Here is a 20,087-nt window from a genome sequence, read left to right on the forward strand (position 1 = left end):
TTCTTTCGCCAAATCCAGAGCGAAAAGGAGCACATGCCACCACTGGGTTCACAGCAGTTTTATCTGATCACTGAGGAACCAAGCATTGGGAGGTGCTGAAAATCATGAGGCTGAACCGATGCTTAAAATGACAGGGGTCGCTGCCCTCATGTTAAGCCCAGCCTGACTCACCACGGCAGCATCAGATGACAACAGCACGTTTCTCAGATTTTCCAAGTGATGAAAATGTCAGGAAACCCAAAGTTATGGTTCCCGTAACAACCCTCACTTGGCCACTCAGCACGGAATTATAAAAGAAGAAAAGCTAGGAACTGACCTGGAGTTAAACCTACAGTTATACTGAGTTTGTGTCCACACAGAGCAAAATTCAATACTTTCGGCAACTTCAAAAAAAGGCATCTTGCTGTGTAACTCAGACCAAATCCCACCCCTTACCTAAGATCGTCATAAGAACAAAACTATTTTTTGCTTAAACCAAATTATCTGGATAATTAGTTCAACTCTTCAGAGGTAGAGATAGAAAGGAAAAAATAACTACTAGAATGATGAGAATTTTGGAATACAATAATATTTGAGATGAAAGTGGTGTGTTTTCTATGCATTAGGAGCATACAGCTAACCAAAAAAGACGGCATGACCAAGAAAATTGACTTCAATTTATACTTACTCTCACAAATGTATGCATAAAGGGATGCCCAGTGAATCTTAATTTTACTTTTTATATCAAGAGAAGTGCCATTTGAAAAACTGATTCCAGATGTAGCTGTTGGTGAGATCAGATTAAGATGGGAAGAAAGAGTGTAATATTCCCTTTATATGTGTAGATGTTAAGTTTTGAAGGAAATTATTTAAAAAAAAAAAAAAAGGTGAGTCTGGGGAAAACGGGAAATTGCATATTTTTCCTAAAGATGCTGAAATCCAATGATCTCTCCTTCCCAAAAATATAGCCAGTCAAACAAATAAGTCAACACACATAAGCCAAAGGGTAGGGTCCTGAAGGGGGTGCAACACAGGTGTTCAAGAACGTGAGCTGATTGCTCTGGTCTTTTCTGCAGTTGGAGAGTCGCTCACCTACCAATGGGGCAGCAAGCCTGGCTGCCACCCCTCAGGTGGGTTAATGATGGTACCTACCAAACAAGATCAGAAAAACGTGCACAGCACAGGGTGCCCACTGGTGGTCTAATTTCACTTTTTTGTTTTATTCCCCCCTCAGATTCGTGAGAGAAACCCCCTTAGGCTGGAGGGCACTTAGGTTTTTTTTTTTTTTTTTTTTACTCACAAGTAAGGGGTAGCGGGCTAGAAAATTCTTTTTCACAATATGAAGTGTCACACCATTCACTGTGAATACTAGAAAGATATATATATATATATATATACATATATATATATATATATACATATGTTTTTATCACAAGCTGGTTACAAGTCACAGTGATTTATTTGAATAATTTAAATGAAATCTTTGCAAGGCCTAACAGAAAAAAAATCCTTGACATTGAATATTATGAAGCTGGTCAAAATATCACCTCAGCACATTTTGTTATATGTATACTTCCTTTCATGAAGTAGCTGTCATCAGTCTGTTTATGTCAGCTTATGTTTCAATCAAATTTGTGGAGATTTAATTTCTTTCCCTAAATCTTAGGTTTGGACTGCTCATTAAAAATCCTTACAAGCGTCACTAAAAAGTCAAGAATAAAATTTTGGCCTTGGCCCTAATTCTTTAACAAGTTTTCATTGCTTCTATGAAGAAACAAAATTAACTTTCTGAGACTGACTCTGTTTTTCTGCCAAATGACTAGATCAGATTCAGTATTGTTAGAAAGTCAGATCCTATGTATTTTGGAAATTGCTGTATTTTAAGCATTTAGAGCTCACAGATCATACAAAGCTACTTTTTCATATGATTTCTCCAGGTGGGGCTGGTGAATCTGTTGTGTGTGTGTGTGTGTGTGTGTGTGGTTTCTTCCACTAGACTGTGAGCATTTTGAGGAAAAGGGCCATGCACATTCCTTATCACAGTACCTTTCAGCATATCGTAAGCAAAAAGAGACTGCTGAATAAAAAGACTGGCTACCATGAACCTCTTAGAGGAAAACATAGGCAGAACACTCTTTGACATAAATCATAGCAATATTTTTTGGACTGACCTCCTAGAGTAAGAAAAATAAAAACAAAAATAAATAAATGGGACCTAATTAAACTTCAAAAACTTTGCACAGCAAAAGGAAACCATAAAGAAAACAAAAAGAGAACCCACAGAATGGAAGAAAATATTTGCAAATGATGCAACCGACAAGGGATTCATCTCCAAAATATACAAACAGCTCATGTAGCTCAATGTTGAAAACAAACAACCCAATCAAAAAATGGTCAGAAGATCTAAACAGACACTTCTCCAAAGAAGACAGATAGTCAAAAAACACATGAAAAGATGTTCCACACTGCTAATTATTAGAGAAATGCAAATCAAAACTATAGTGAGGTATTTCCTCACACAAGTCAGAATGGCCATCATCAAAAAGTCTACAAACAATGAATACCGGAGACGGTGTGGAGAAAAGGAAAGCCTCCTGCATTGTTAGGAGGAATGTAATTGGTACAACCACCATGGAGAACAGCATGGAGTTTCCTTAAAAAAGTAAATATACAACTAAAATATGATGCAGCAATCCCACTCCTGGGCATCTATCTGGAGAAAACCATAACTCAAAAAGCTGCATTCAGCCCAGTGTTCATTGAAGCTCTAGTCACAATAGCCAAGACATGGAAACAACCTAAATGTCCATGGACAGAAGAATGGATAAAGATGTGGTACATATACACAATGGAATACTACTCAGCCATAAAAAGGAAATAATGCCATTTGCAGCAACATGGATGGGTCTAGAGATTATCATACTAAATGAAGTCAGTCAGAAAGAGAAATATAAATATCATATAATATCACTTATATGTGGAATCTAAAATGTAGCACAAATGAACCTATGTACAGAACAGAAACAGCTTCACAGACATAGAGAACAGACTTATGGGTTCCAAGGGGGAGGGGAAGGGAAGGGGTTGGACTGGGAATTTGTGGTTGGTAGATGCAAACTTATACATTTAGAATGGATAAGCAATGAGGTCCTGCTGCATGGCACAGGGAACTGTATCCAGTCTCTTTGGATAGAACATGATGGAAGACAGTATGAGAAAAAGAATGTGTCTGTCTGTCTGTCTGTCCGTCTGTCTGTCTATCTATCTATCTGTCTGTCTGTCTATCTGTCTATCTAGACAGCTGGGTCACTTTGCTGTACTGTACTACCCCCAAAAAAGTAAAATAAAAAAAATCTTTGCCATGCAAAAAGTGACTCTTGAAAAATAAATGTATGAATTAAAAAAGAAAAAACCCAGAGAAGTGAAGTGACTCGCCGAAGGCCACAGAGCGAGTCCTGCAGCACAGGATGAAAGCAAACCCAGCCTCCTGATTCCCCCACGTGGTACTCTTTCCTGGTGTTGCCTATTTGCCCATTTCTTGATTTCTTCCAACTCTAGATTGAATTCTTTCAAGTCCTAAGCCTGTTAACAAAATACTTTTTGGGGATTGAATCCATGAATAATCACAAATTATTTCCTAGAAAAGCGAGCGTTTTGCCAGTGCCCCAAACCTTCCCCAGGTTTAGACATTTCAGTGTTTCCAGACCCTGCTATTAGGTGTCTGGCTAGAGCTGTGACAAAGGCAATAGGTTAAGGCTCAAATATGTACAAATTTGACTTCAAAAGGCTTATTTTAAGCGTGCAGTTCAGACGGCAAATATTAAACATGCTGATTGTTGCACTTCAATGATTAATGCCACAGATAATAACTGAACATGTTTTATTGCATAACTGATAACTTGCTCACACAATGAAGACACTAAGATGTTTTGAACTATTCAACCCGCCCCGAACTAAATGCCAGCATTTGTTTTTATAGTTTTTGTAATCTCACCTGCTAAGACCCTTATCTTCATAAAACCACTGAGTTCCTGAATAAATATTGTGCCACAGATTTAAATCTTCCGGGGGATTTGATGCAAGTGGTTGCTGGATTTTACGTCTCAGAAGCTCATATCTAAAGCAAAAGACAAGCAGAAACATCAGGATTATCTCAACTAATGTTATTACCAAAATTCAGGTTGTCTTATGGTACGAGTGGGTGGTGTGTATGGGTAAGCATGAGAAAAACATCTTAATTTTCAGTTACAAAGTTTTTTCCAGATAACCTTTTTTTTTTTTTTTTTAATCTCTGGCCCAAGGGTCATTTGTGTAGCTACTTGATATGATGAGCTACATGCACGCTTTGCTATTTTCAATAAATGGATAACATTTTATATTTCTCCCAGATTTTCCAGTTTCACATCAAATAGAATTACAAAAAGCTCATAACGTTAATGATTTCCTAAGGCTTCTATACCATCCACACTTTATAAACAACGGCGATGTTATCAGAGCCGTACTCTCAGCTAAAGGGTCAAGTTGTTATAATGCCATTTCAGAATCACAGTTCATTTCTTTGATCTCACCTATATCCCTGACCGCATTCTTTCAAGTGTCCAGATGATGATAACATGCCAAAGAATTATTGCGTTAGCTTTAGAATCTCCAGGCGTATGTCTGCAAATGTCTCATGGATCAAGTTTGCTTCCCATACCATAAAAATATACTTTGCAAAGCGAGAGAGGGATTGGGGAGAGAATCATTGGAGGAGGCTGATTGTCATTTCAAGGGTTTTTAGTCCCTCATGATATCATGATATTTTTACCTTGATGAACTTTGATGGTTCCATTTAAGTCAAGATACACATGAAATTATATGGCTGAGTAGTATTCCACTGTGCTAATGGCATTTGCAGCAACATGGATGCAACTAGAGATTCTCATACGAAGTGAAGTTCAGCCAGAAAGAAAAAGACAAATACCACGTGATATCATTTATTGGTGGAATCTAAACTTTGGCACAGATGATCTTTTTTGCAAAACAGAAGCAGATCCCAGCCAAGGAGAGCAGACTTATAGTATCCAGCGGTGTGGGGAGAGGCAGAGGGGTTGGTGGATGCAAACTGTTGTATTTGGAATGGAGGGGCAGGATCCTACTGTACAGTCCAGGGAACTGTGTGTGACTGGGTCACTTTGCCGTACAACAGAAATTGAAGAAACACTGTAAATCAACTATACTTTCATTAAAAAAAAAGAAAAAGAAATGAGATGACGGTTATGAGGGAAGAATATCCAATAAGGAATTAATTCTATTTTCTAGTTCATATGTGAGGAGCAGCTCCTTCCTTCCTTCCTGGAGAGAAAAGATGACGATAAAATCCCAAAGCACCGTCACTTTCTCTTACCTCAAATTGGGTCCATTGGGCCTGGACGGCGGCTGCCAAGAAATGCCCACATACGATGGGCTCAGTGGGATCACAGACAGCGGGCTCAGACCTTGGGGCAGGGCTGGGTGTGTGGTCACAGGGGTGGGTAAACTCTCTGTGCACCCGCCGAGGTGCCCGTCACCCCCTGAGCAAGCCACGATGGTGACAGAATAATTCGTGAAAGGAATCAGACGAGTCACGACGTGACTTAACGTGGAGGAAGTGAGGTTGGTGAGGGTGGCCTGCGGGTCGGGCATGCGGACCTCATAGCTGAGGATGTCGCCGTTCGGGATAAGGGGGGGTTTCCAAGTGACCTGAAACAAGAGAGAGACCTAGCATCAGCGTGACAGCTGGGGAACCGAGCAACCGCAGCTCACGACGCCTAACATTTGGCTCCGTCTTGCTGTCGGCTGAGGCGCTCTCTAAACACCCACTTGTCGTGTCGCCCTTGGCACAGGGCAGTAACTTCGGATCAGTGAGCAGTGCACCAGGAGCTGAACGAAATGCCCTTTCCTGGGTCTGGCTTTTCATCTGGATACTCTCTGAGACTGTCAGACGAACACACACCTTAGCGGTTCCTCTCCTCCGAGGGTGGCCCACTCACGGAGAAAACTCACCCTTGCACATGCATCCGTGGGGCAGCAGCAGGATGTGAGGCTTTCCTGTTTATAACTCAATTAAACGAAACATCAGAACTCCTTGCTTTGCATTAGTGGTGTGTCTTCCAGACAGGCCACTCATCTTTTTTCTTTTATTTTTGGATGGTGCGAGTGGTGCAGAAATCAGTATTTGCATTTTCTGAGGATGCACAACTGAGTTCCTGCATCTCACTAGCGCATAACGTAGCACAGCCAGTTAAGCCATGCCTTCGTATCCTGTTCTCAAAGATAAAAGACGTGCAGAAAGCTTGAAAACGGGACCTGGCCCCATGTATCTCTTCATCTGGCGACTGATGTGTATCCTTTCATATCCCTTTATAATAAGTCGATAGTTTAGTGAGAAAAAAAAATAAAGACAAGCAAAGGATGATCCTGTTTAAGCCACAGACGTGGGCGCCAGAAGAAAGAAGCAATATTTGGGAATCATGTCTCACATGGCTTTTCTTGTCTAGCTCAGTATTATAGGAACATACTGCTAACCCACTCATGCTCTTATGGGGGCAAAATGACCCTAGAAAAATATGCATTAGAAAAGCACTGGAAAATCAATTATTTATCTGCTATCCTGGTTCATCTGCTGTATTGTTGCCTTGCAATGTTCCTTAAATTTAGAGTGCATATTTCATCTCCCAAGGAGACTGTAAGTGCCTCAATGGCGGGGCCTACACTTATATCCATTTAACGCCATGTAGCCAGAGACACGTTCAGTCAGTACTGATGGTTACTGCTGACACCACTGTATTTTTCCTTGGCTTACATTTATTTTGAAAGTTGAAGTTTCCCACAAAGTGATATATTGATGTTTGCTGTTGTAATTCTGTACAAAATCCAAGTCGAAAAGGAATAATAGGAAAATTAGCGTGGAAAAGGGTGGATCAAAAATTTCTCTTTTCGGGAGTTCCCGCTGTGGCTCAGAGGGAAGGAACCCAACTAGTATCCATGAGGATGCGGGTTTGATGCCTGGCCTTGCTCAGTGGGTTAAGGATCCGGCACGTTACTGTGAGCTGTGGTGTATGTTGCAGATGTGGCTTGGATCCAGCGTTGCTGTGGCTGTGTTTGTAGGCCTGAAGCTCCTTCTCTGATTTGACCCCTAGCTTGGGAACTTCTATATGTCGCAGGTGCATCCCTAAGGAAAAAAAAATAAAAAATAGGAAATTTCTCTTTTCGATCAAAGAGAAAAAATGTTTTCCAGGAAGAATCTGACTTGAGATTTTCAGAGGGTATTCTTAACTAACACTTGGTGACAAAATGGGTTCCTGCCACGCCTCAGTTGGACAGCTGCTTGAGGATAACTGCCCGAATCTATAATTAACGAGGTCCTGACATCCACTCAAATTTACCTACATGGCTGGAAATTATCGCTAACTTTAAAACCTTCTAGGAGTTCGCTTCTGTGCTGGTGAAGGAGGTTTTAAGTGGTGTTCCTTCAGAGCATAAAGGATTTGCTTGGATGTGGAAAGAGGCAAGAAGCTTAAAGTCAGCAAAATTTTCGAGCGGACATAGGATTCCATTTGTTTTGGAGGTGTAATTCTCACCGTGGATTCGAAAAATGAGTCAAGGCCAAACTTACGGGGCTTCCTGGTACTTGGAATGTAAATGAGAAATGGAATCGCAGCTCAATTCGACTCGGCTCACGTGTAGGATACACCTGTCTCTGGCACCAGAATACTCTGAGAGTTCCGATCAAGACTTGAAAGAGCTCAGATCTTGGAGATAGACTGTTGGCCTGAGAGTGAATGGATTTGGAACTCAGTTGAGGAGTGTTCATAAGAAAGAACTTGAATAAGCTATCTACCTGCAGAGATGAAGAGATTTGCTGTAATGACTCATTTGAAGATCGCAAAATCTCTGTGTTCACTATTAGGAGGAGAAATAAAAAGGGAATCCCTGCATTGCCATCACACTGCCTGTTTCTCAGATAATCTGTAATCCTAGGATACTGACTTCTCAAGATCCTTTGAAACTAACGTGAGCCAATAATGCTGAAGCATAAATATGCTGTTTCAATAACTTTTTTGGTCTGTTTTGTCTTTTTAGGGATGCACTCACGGCATATGGAAGTTCCCAGGCTAGGGGTCTAATTGGACCTGTAGCCGCCAGCCTACACCAGCAGCAATGCCAGATCCAAGCCGTGTCTGCAACCTACACCGCAGCTCATGGCAACGCCGGATCCTTAACCCACTGAGCAAGGCTAGGGATCGAACCCGCAACGTCATGGTTCCTAGTCAGATTCGTTTCCACTGCGCCATGATGGGAACTCCTGTTTTAATATTATTTAAGAATATATAACCCAATACTAGATTCAGCTGAACATGCCTGATGACTCTCTTCATTGACAACTTTTGATTTCTAAAGTGGGAATTACCAAAAGGTGTGAATTTTTAAAAATTATCACTAACGTACCCTGCTTGGAGAGTCCAAGCACCTTCTTATGTTTATGTTTTAATTTAAAATTTTTCTCATTTTTAAAAATTTTATTGAGGTATAGTTGATTCACAAGGTTGTGATATTCTTCTGCACAACAAAGGGATTCAGCTATACATGCACACACATTCTTTGTTTTTAATTTTATGGTTGCATCCACAGCATATGGAAGTTCCCAGGCCAGGGACAGACTCCGAGCCACCTACACCACAGCTGTGGTAGCACCAGATCTTTTAAACTTTTGCACCTGGACGGGAATCAAACACCCCCGCCCCCAGGACCTGAGCCCCTACAGTCGGAGTCTTAACCTACTGTGCCACAGGAGACACTCCCCAATTACCTTTTCAGATCATTTAGAGTCCTGACCTGGCGAATGCCCGTGAGATTCAAGCCAATCAGAACGTTACTTTTGGAGTTCCCGTCGTCGTCATGGCGCAATGATTAATGAATCCGACTAGGAACCATGAGGTTGAGGGTTCGATCCCTGCCCTTGCTCAGTGGGTTAAGGATCCGGCGTTGCCGTAAGCTGTGGTGTAGGTTGCAGATGCAGCTCGGATCCTGAGTTGCCGTGGCTCTGGCGTAGGCTGGCGGCTACAGCTCTGATTCGACCCCTAGCCTGGGAACCTCCATATGCTGTGGGAGCAGACCTAGAAAAAAGGCAAAAAAAGACGAAAAAAAAAAAAAAACAACAACTTTACTTTAGGGGTCTCACAAGCCATGAATGGTTATTTTACGGTGCACACTGAAGTACACTTAATTTACAGTGTTGTGTTAGTTTCAAGTGTACAACACAGTAATTCAGTTACACACATACACACATATATACTTTGTCAGATTGTTTTCCATGATAGGTACAGCTCCCTGTGTATAGTAGGTCCTTGATTGTTTACCTGCTTTATATATAACAGTGTGTATTTCTTAATCCCAAACTCCTAATTTATCTCGCCCTCTGTCCCACCCACTTTCATAAACATAAGTTTGTTTTCTGTGTCTGTGAGTCTTTTCCTATTTTATTTTATTTTATTTTTGTCTTTTTGCCTTTTCTAGGGCCACTCCCGAGGCATATGGAGGTTCCCAGACTAGGGGTCGAATCAGAGCTGTAGCTACCGGCCTACGCCAGAGCCACAGCAACTCGGGATCCGAGCTGCATCTGCAACCTACACCACAGCTCACGGCAACGCCGGATCCTTAACCCACTGAGCAAGGGCAGGGACCGAACCCGCAACCTCATGGTTCCTGGTCAGATTCGTTAACCACTGCGCCACGACGGGAACTCCGAGTCTTTTCCTCTTTTGCAAATAAGTTCATTTCCATCACTTTTTTAGATTCCACATAAAACCGATATCAGGATAATTGTCTTTGACTGACTCATTTCACTCAATATGATAAACTCTAGGCCCATCCATGTGGCTGCCAATGGCATTATTTCATTTTTTAAAATGACAAGCCGTGTATATTATTTCATTCCCAGATGAGGTTACAATATCAAAAGAGGGGGGGAAAAAAAAGAAAGAAAAAAAAACAGGCAACTTGTTTTGAATACTTTGGATCATCATTTACAGATTCGGAATCAAGCAGGGTTGTGCACAGAGCCATCATTTTTCGGAAAATATTTGTTCTTTTCCGATTTCCCTAGTTATTAAATTTTGGTGAGAGAGAATGCAGAAACATGTCCATTATATAGCTTTGCCTTTGTGACGGGACTGTGTTTATGTCGCATCGTATTGATCCCTACCGCTGCCGAAGTTTTGCAAAACTCCCTTAGGGTCAAAAAGAGGCGTCATTTCTGGAATGATTAATAACGCTAGGTTTGTGTGGGGTTCTCTCTGAGCTCATTTTGTTTGGCCATTGAGTGAAGAGCAATTCTTGAGATTCATATAATAAACACTGTACACCATGTACCTCGAGTTAATTTTCTTTCGATGTTTTAGGAACAGAATGCTACGCATTTGTGACATTTCTATCAAGAATTCTATACACTGGTGTGTTGCTTTGACCAATCTCATGTTGACTCTAATTCAGACTTTTAAAAATAGCTATTCGTTCGTAGGTTCAATTAAATTTCTTCCAAATTTACCCTATTTCGCATCACCTAGTGTTTGCTTTCGGTCGGGGGTGGGGAGAGAATGCACAACATAGACTCAATAATCATCTCAACAGATGAACTTTGCTGTTATGCAAATGTCCTTTGTTTTGTGCTCTGGTGAGCAGGCTCCTGCACCAATGCTTTTGGCAGTCGTACAAGACCGAATCCATGGAAGCATGTGTGTATTTACACAAAAGAGGCTTCTAAGCTACAAAACTCCCTCCTGTTTGGTTACACTAATTTCCCTTGAATGAAGTTTGTCTGCAAGCCAAAACAATGGTAGTTATCCTGCCCTCTAGGGTTCACTCCCAGCAGAATGAAGTGAATAATTGAACCGTTCTGAGATAGCCCCTCAATACGTTATTTTTATTTCTTTGCCCCCATCATTTTGATTCTTTGATCATTAAAAACAAAAGATGAGAATCTTGGCAATTGGAACTTTTGTTAATATGCTAATCCATCCCCCTTAACCCCTGTATTTCCTTACTGCTTCTCATTTTCTGATCTATTTAAATCTGACTTGGTGCTTACACTAAGCATCCCATTGTGGCATTCAAAGTATTTCAGGTGTGTGAGGCGAGTGAAAGCATCTCGACAATATAATTAAGGGGATACAGGGAGAAATGAAAAACTGACATCGAATTCAAGCTAGTTTGGGCCAAAGGCCAAAATCCAGTTTCTCCAGTGAATGCCTAAAACAACGTGTGTGTGTGTGTGTGTGTGTGTGTGTGTGTGTGTTGTCAGTAGATGGCTCTGTTCAACACAGGGGACATGCCTACGTCTGCAGAGCAGACAGACACTCAGCCTCTCACCTTGACTGCGTGGGGTCCTAGCACATCCACCCCAGGGGGCTGCACCCCAGCAGGTCGCGAGGGTCTCGTGGTCACGTCTGCCCATGCGCTGCTGTTTGCACCTCCATCCAGGGTGCTCATGAGGACCCGGTATTCGTAGGTGGTCCATGGGCTAAGGGTGGACGTCTTATCGATAAATCTCATGGGATGACTTCCGGGGAGGGTCACCAGGGTGGTAACTTCTTCCTTCCCTCGGACCCTTCTCTCGATTGTGAAGTTCTCCACCAGGCCGTTGGGGTGGGTGGGGGGCCTCCAAGACACGATCACGGATGTCGGGGTGTCAGAGAACAACTCTGGACTTGGGATGCCTTCTGGTGCATCTGGGCGCGTCCATACAGCCTGGGACTCGGGAGAGAGGGAGCATCCTTTCGAAGTACAAGCTTCTACTTGAAACGTATAGGCAGTGTACGGGCGGAGATGCAGCACTGGACAATGAGTGACGTTTCCAGAGGTTTTCAAGGACAGATGGCCGTTTTGGTAAATGTTATAATGGGTGATGACCCCATTGCATTGTAAAGGCTGCTGCCAGGTGGCCAGCAACGTCCTGGACATCACGTCCAGAAGAACTGGAGGGTCCATAGGTCCGGGTTCTACGAAGCAGAAACAAAACAAAGAAGTGATCCGTCTAGGCTACTTCCTGCATCTCCTCAAAATAAAGTTAAAAGGAACGATAACTCGCCTACAAAAAGTATGAGATTGGACAGTTGGTAAAGGCCAAAAGTAACGCATTACGTGGCATAAAGATGAGCATCAGGACTGCTGCCCCCATAAATGTGCAAGAAATACTCGTCGAACACTATTGAATTAGATCGTCGTTTTCTTTTCTAAGATGGCTTTATTGAAATCACTTCTTTTCTTGTCTTTCTGCAGCCTATGGGAGTTCCCAGGCTAGGGGTCGAATCAGAGCTGCAAATGCCAGCCTACGCCACCGCCACGCCAGAGCTGAGCTGCGTCTGTGACCTACATCACAGCTTGTGGCAACACTGGATCCTTAACCCCATGGGCGAGACCAGGGATCACGCCCACATCCTCATCGAGAAAATGTCAGGTCCTTAACCCGCTGAGCCACAATGGGAACTCCCTAAAGTTTCTCTTTTATGAAAGCAAAGGTTTAAAAAATATCCCAAGAAAGATCTGAGGCATCCATAACCAAAGTTCTAGCTCCTGCTGCATTTTTCTGGAACTCTGGTAACTAATTATAATCAATAACACCATCAGAGCAAACCTGCATATTTTATCGTCCGGTAAAATCCTTGAGCATCTCTCATTATTATCTTCTATATTATCCCTGGTTCTGTTTATCATTCGAATCCATGTTTTGCAATTTATCTACTCCCTGTTAATATTATAGGTGATTTTTTACTGTGACTGTGACAGAAGCTGCCGATTTAGCGCTTTTACCTACTGATAAATAAACAATGCACAGATCTGACCTTTAGGTTAACAGGTTTTATGCTTGCTCCACTCAGCACTCTAACTGATTCAATTATCATAAAGGTTCAGGAGGCTCCATGAATACTGAAAAAGGCCCGCCATATGCCTGCCTTAGGTGTTGTGGAACAGCAAATATTCTGCAGCCCTCCAGAGAAATTCCTTAATTGTAAATAATTTCACCATGCGACACACTCAAGTCACCTTGAATGCAAACCCCTCAGCCTGCGGAGGCAAAGTGTTATTTAAGCTTTACTGGGCTGCGTTAAATTCTGCAATTTGAAGGGCTGTTAAGTTTTTCAATTGAAATTTCATTTAAAATGCAGGTGCTTTTTATTATATTGAGGCTTTACTGCTCTCTAGGTACAAGCAAGAACACGGTGCAATAACACAAATCTGGCTCAATCACTGATCAGTAACAGCTGTAATTCCAGAACATTTAGCATTCTTATAAACCACGGCCTGAAATCTATAAATTGCTACAACAGATCAAGAAAATACTCTATTCCCCTTTTTCTGCCCACAGCCATTTTGACATTTATGAGATTTTTCTGTGAACATTAGATTTTATGGAAAATCTTTAAAAAAGATATACTCAGATTTAGTAATTGTTTAAAACAGCGTTGATTATGTGAGTGTGAGTGTGTGTGCGTGCGCACGTGCGATTCAGCCTTCTACCCAAGGTTTCGATTTTAAAGACAGCCACTGCTTCGCGGAGCCCGCGACTACTGCAAAGCTGATTACGGGGACATCTTCACACAGGATGAGCCGCGTATTTATCATCAGCTGGACTGATGGTGGGATCATAATTACTTCCTGAGAGGAAAGGTGCCACAGTGCACCCCCCCCCCCGAAATCAAGCCATGTCTGACAATTGCATCTCTTTTTGAAGAGAAAAATCCTAAAAGTACAGTGATCTTGATCTATGGGTCACAGTTGTCGTTTCAGTCTGCGGTTAGCTTTCATGGTAAAGCTTTCGTAAAACCACTGTGACAGTGCTACCTTGGGCTCCGTGGTATTTGGTGGCAGTGGCAATTATTACATCAAAAGCGGGATACGGATCCTGTCTCATTTATCCTTGTCACCTCGATTTGGCCGTTTCCCAAAGAAAAGCGCGTGCGAGTCTTGTAAAATACGGATGTGGTTTTGTCAATGAAATCCTCTGAGATTGGGGTCCTTAAAAAATCAACGGTGGAGAATCGAGCTTTAAAGTCTAACCTTCCCTGCTCAAAAAAGAACAACACACACTTTAAATAAAATCAGAATATTTTCTATTAGGGTGTGCACTGGGGTCTTGCATAATTATTTCCTCTGTGTGCATTATCAAACTGCGAGCTTCTTTGGGGAAAAGGAACAACAATGATGCAGTTTGTTCTCTGTTAGGATGGGGAGAAGCCTTTTATTTCTCCCGCATATACAGTGACAGGCTGCTCCGGAAAACATGCAGATAATGAGATGAACTGGCACTTCGTGCCCCCACAGAACGCAGCCTTTCCTTAAAGATGATCTCTTATCTTGCAAGAGAAGAGAGGCGCAATTTCAATGGCATGACTTTTTTTTCCCCCTTAAAAGCCAGCATACGTTTTATTAGCTTCCTGCTCTCGCCGAGTGGGCGCTCAGCTCTTGTTGCAGGAGGGGCCCTGGAAGTACCATGAGATTCAGGAGAGGCACCGAAAGCAGCTTAATTAGCTCCTCTGGCGAGGGAAGTGTTAAAACCTGACTCTTGGCACGCTTTCAAGTGAGTGCTTTAAAATGATAAGCCGAATCATCTAATTCTATATACAAATCAACCGGCCTGCTGCTGCATATGGCTGAAAGGGTCACTACAATTATGTAAAACATGAGTAATAACTATAATTGGGGTAGTTGGCTAATACAATAAAAAGCTCTGAACATGAGAAAAGTTATGCTCCCAGCAGTAGCTATCACTTTCTAAAGTAAGAATTCATGGATGAAATGACATGAAAAAGATGGTTATAAAATTTTAATGGAATGATAAAAGGCAAAAGTCAGCCTCTCAGCTGAATTCTTAAAATCCCTATATATCACAATCAGCTGCTTAACTGTAAAATCAATGTGGAGTATAACATGCTGTCAGTACGGCTGTCACTGGACGGGCGTCTGGGAAGGATGACAGCCACACAGCTCCGCTGGCTGGTGATGAAAATACAACGGTACAGCCCTCGCCGGGGGTGTAATTGTTTAGAGAACGCCCCTCCTGGAGCTGGGAACGGTGCATCCTCTCCGTTCAGATCCCCGATTCATATTTCAGGCTCTTTCGCCAGAGCATTAATAACAGAAAGGAGTTTCATGGGGGCCAACGAAATGATCTTTTATGGGAAGCGATTTCGCTCCTCGGCTTCCCAAGTTCAGCCGGGGCCTCCCAGAGAGTAATGAGATGGCTCACGGCAGGGGTCTGCGTATTTGTTTTGATGCGCAGATGGGCGTTTATTGGGAAGGATGCGTGTGCGTGTGTGCGTGCGTGTGAACGGACGCTATGACCGAATCAACAGTCTGGGTCACCCACGTCTGCAGTGTGTATAGAACTTTTTGCTGGTAGTTTTGTGGATCTTCTACAGCAGGTTTGCTCCTAGAATGACCTGCGGTTGCTCCGTTTCCTGGTAAGTTTCGTTACGGCCCTGAAGCAACTTTTTTGCCATTCCAATGAAAAACTGGCTCCGTTTAAAAGCTCTTTTTTAAAAGCAATATTAACTGCCTACATGACTATCCCCTAAATGGGCCAGTGAATTAAAAATCAAGGTGGCAAATTTATGGACACACAGAGCGACATCCTCTGTGCTAACTGTTCAGGCAGCCTGGATAGTCATGACTGAAATGGCAGCAGCAGCGTGTTGGTTTCTGTCGTCTCTTTAATCATGGGGTCTTTCATCAACGTAGTATTTCTACCCAACTACCTCCCCAAAAGACTTTTGACACCTTATAACAAGGCTTAAGTCACAGGACCAATAAAATAAAGACATAAGACGAATCCTGTGAGGACGAAACAGGTGTAACAACTGCATCGCAAGACAAATACGAAGCGGGGACCCTGCAGTTCGGCACAAATATGAACACGCAACTTCTTGACAACTGACAAAATAGGAGAGGGCTGTTAACACAGGCATCCGGGCTTAATAAAAGGAATCTCTGACGACGAGAAGGTTGTTGAAATGGCAAGAATGCTATTTGACAGCCTGCAAGTAGGTGAACCAATACGGGGAGCTAGTTTTTCTAGTTCTCCTGAGACCAGGACAGTAAGGAAGGTAGGAAGCGTGTTTGATTTCCAGAGCTGGAGTCTATCGTGCAGCGCATGCCTGTGGATTCTGCCTTGAAAGTTTGGAACACAAAATTAAATGTGTTGAGGTGAGAATTCATGAGGGCAGGAAAAAAAAAAAGCCCTGAAAAGAACCAGAGGTTCCAAATTTGGAAGAGCAGTGGACCCCAGAGAGATTCACAAACTCAAGAAGGAGATTGAGGTCAGGTGGCGAGACGTTGTCATTCATCAGTCCATCCTTTCAAAGGACTTTCTGTTGGTCAGCTTTAGCTTTTGATCTTAGAATATTAAAAAAAAAAAAAATGAATGCAAACATCCTCGTAAAGATTTGCTTTGCGAAATTCTAGACAGGCAAGAATTTGGGGGTAGAATCTAGGCAAGAGGAAACAGAGTATGCAGTGACATTCACACAGAGCCACTTGGCTCTCAAATCAGCAGAGTAAATAATTTACTTCACGGATCTTCCGTTGTGGATAAAATAGAGACCCACTCCACTGTCTGAAAGGATAAACATGTCAGCATTCAGAAGTTAACATCGAAGGCAATTAGGACATCTATTTGAAACAGAAAAGCAAAATCTTAGAGTTCACTTTTTTTCCATTAAATAAAATCAACTGATATAAGTATGTGCCGCTCTGGTTTTAACAATATTTCTGTTCTTCTCTCCTAAGATTCAGGTTGACAGCAAACTCCAAAACACCCTAGAAGAAAGATCTGTCCCGGGAGTTCCCACTGCGGCTCAGTAGTAACAAACTGGACTAAGATCCATGAGGATGTGGGTTCGATCCCTGGCCTTGCTCAGTGGGTTAAGGATCCTGCACTGCCATGAGCTGTGGTGTAGGTCACAGACACGGCTCGGATCCGTCCCCAGGGGTGTGGTGTAGGATGGCAGCTACAGCTCTGATTTGACCCCTAACCTGGGAACTTCTATATGTGTCCCTAAAAAAGACAAAAATAAATGTCTCATGCAATATTAGTTTTAGAATTTAAATATGCTGAAAGGCACAGATGAACTGCCCTGTGACAGTACCTGTGACAGGTATATGGAGGTTCCCAGGCTTGGGGTCCAATCAAAGCTGTAGCCACTGGCCTACACCAGAGCAACAGCAACACGGGATCCGAGCCATGTGTGCAACCTACACCATAGCTCACAGCAACACCAGATCCTTAACCCACTGAGTGAGGCCAGGGATCGAACCTGTGCCCTCATGGATGCTGGCCAGATTCATTTCCACTGAGCCACAATGGGAACTCCGGAAATCCACATTTTTAAAGAAAAGTGGGTTGTCGCATATTTTCACATAACGAGAGGATTTTAGTAGGCAAGAGTATGTGCACATTTAAGCTGAAGTTGGAGAAATCTTCCTTTCCAGCCAACTACCATTTCTTTTCTTTTTTAAGATATCTCTTTGCTTTTTAATGATTTTTATTTTTTTCCATTACAGTTGGTTTACAGTGTTCCGTCAATTTTTCTGCAGTACAGCAAGGTGACCCAGTCACACATACATATATACATTTTTTTTTCTCACATTATCATGTTCCATCATTTGTGACTAGATATAGTCCCGGTGCTATACAGCAGGATCTCATTGCTAGTCCATCTTTTCTTTTCTTTTTTTTTTTGGCTGAGCCCATGGAAATTCCCAGGCCACAGATCTAACCCGTGCCATAGCAGTGACAATGCTGGATCCTTATCCACTCAGCCACCAGGGGACTCTCCAATTCCCATTTCTTCATGCATATATTGTGTGGAAAACAGCTGTAAATACGTATGAGCAGGAACAATAATAAAATCAGGAGTCATGGTTATTTCTGGCTAAAAGACATCAAGAATTTCAGCTACGGGTCTTTACATTATTAATCCCACACTCCCAAGTCTAACTAACACAGCCTTCATTCAGACAGGCCAGGTGCTTGAGTTACCAGCAGCATGTTAAAAAAAAAAAAATCCTGTGTTGTTTGTATTTATCTGGTTGCAAATAGCCGAACACTACACTGACCAAGCTGGCTGGAACAAACATCTTTTATTAGCACAAGTTTAACGGGATTTAAAATATTCATAGGAAATGTGCATTATTATTATTTGGCATCAGCGCACTAGATTTTTAAAAATGCATGGAACTGGCTATCGGGGGCACACTGATGTAAATGACAAATTATTTGGGAAAAAAAATCCATTAAAATTCTTCACAGCCTTTTCCTCCATCCATAGAACCTCTCTGTGCACCCAAGCACTTGTCTCTCTGGCTCTAGATCGTTTCCTGCCTGGGTTTCTCCTTCTGGGTTCAGCTGCGGTCACCAGCTTGATGAAAATCACACTCTCACAGTATCACGCTCAAAATACTGCTTTTGGTGACATTTTTGGGCACCGGAAAGGCTTGTGGCTTTGGTTGCGGTGGAAGCTGGTGCGACATTTAAATGCGGGCATGAAGTGACTTCTCAGTTTCATTTTGTAAGGGGATACCCAGACCTTCCACGGGGGCAGCTGCCCTTTGCTGGATGGGAGGTGCTGCTGAGGCTCGAGGAGGAAGTGGGATTCCGGCGTGGAGCTGTCAGGGGGGGTGGTTTTACACGCAAGGCTTTGAAGCCTTGACAGAAAAACTGCTGGTGCCCAATGCCAATCCCTCCATCTCTGCCAACTCAATTGCTCATCCCTTCAGAGAGGGCATCCATCTCCACTGACACCCAAAATATATAGGACACTGTCATCACGTCTCAGGGGTGCGCAGGCACTGGCGACTTAACCTGGAGGGGCCGGCCTTTGGCCCCTTGCTCATGTGTGACCTCACAGTGTGCCCGCGACGCAGAGCAAGGAAGAGGTCTTCCGTTTCCAAGAAAGGATTTCAGGGAAAATAAGACCGGGTTTCATGAGGGCATCCCTGCTATCGAATCAAACGCGGCCAGTTCTTCATGAAGGCAGTTGAAAGGGTCACAGCATTCACTTCGGAACCAGGCCCTAAAACTCTCACAGAAGGCAGCATCTCCGTGCCCAAAAACTTGAACCATGCTGAGTGGGTCAGACCTGCTCTATGGTTCGATGAGGCAGGAGCGAAGTTTGCTCAACCAAGGGTGCTGTGCCCATTGGTACAGGGTTTCAGACTGTGTTTACGTGCCAACGTCCTGCCTGTGGGCAGGAGATCCTGCCCCTAGTCCATTAGGATCGCCACTGAGGAGAGGCAGGTGTTGCCCCCTCTCGGTGGGACTTACCTGTGGGTCCCAAAAAAGACCAGTTTCCTCCTTTTCCATGTGACACTCAGCGGTTTGCATGATTATCTTTATGTAACCTCTACAGAGTACCACCACTCATCTTATACCTAAAAAGGAGATTAAAAATCTATTTTCAAGGAGTTTTCTTGTGGCTCAATGGGTTAAGGATATGGCGTGTCATTGTAGTGGCCCAGATCGCCGCAGTGGTGCAGGTTCGATCCCTGGCCCAGGAACCTCCACATGCTATGGGCAAGGCCAAACAAAAAAAAAAAAAAAAAAAAAAAAGAGAGAGAGAGATATCTATTTTCAGTTGTTTTTTAAAAAACAATTCTTCAGAAATCTATTTTGCATGGGAGTGCTCCGGTTCAGCAACCTGTATACAGTTGGCACACGCGTTATCAGAGTCCCCAGTGTGAACGGAATGTTCTCTCTAAAAGGGAGGTCGGCTTGCTGAGTGGTGCCTCGGGCTCTCAGGGCCTTGGGTGTCGTTTATTGCACTGAGCTGATAATTTACTAAATGGTACCCTTGAGACGAAGAGACTGGATGTGTCCTTGCAAAGTACCTAACCTGCTCCCTGGGAGTAATTACGAATTGGGAGAAATGGATGAAGTGTTATATATTATTGTGCATAATGGGTGTTTTTTTTTTTTAAATGAAGCAAGCATCAAGGAAGGTAGACAGTTCTGATTCTATTCTCCTTGGATGTCTTATTCTCACTAAAATAATATGAGGAATGATATTGTAAACATCAAGGAATCTACTTAATAT

At 42.8% G+C, this 20,087-nt stretch overlaps 1 protein-coding gene across 1 annotated transcript in view; it reads right to left on the bottom strand.

The window, feature by feature from the left end:
* USH2A (usherin) overlaps nt 1-20,087 on the bottom strand; it is an 837,868-nt gene that overhangs the window by 290,709 nt on the left and 527,072 nt on the right. The window contains exons 42-44 of the mRNA XM_021064292.2: nt 11,368-11,996; nt 5,366-5,700; nt 3,974-4,096 (exon numbers count right to left, since the gene is read on the bottom strand). Coding sequence (XP_020919951.2) covers nt 3,974-4,096; nt 5,366-5,700; nt 11,368-11,996 — 1,087 coding nt within the window. The remainder of the gene's footprint in view (nt 1-3,973; nt 4,097-5,365; nt 5,701-11,367; nt 11,997-20,087) is intronic.

Source organism: Sus scrofa, chromosome 10 (assembly GCF_054392235.1).
Source record: "Sus scrofa isolate SSC_HxYL_T2T_F1_AM1 chromosome 10, Sscrofa_HxYL_maternal_Yorkshire_Landrace_v2.0, whole genome shotgun sequence".
Lineage (NCBI taxonomy): Eukaryota > Metazoa > Chordata > Mammalia > Artiodactyla > Suidae > Sus > Sus scrofa.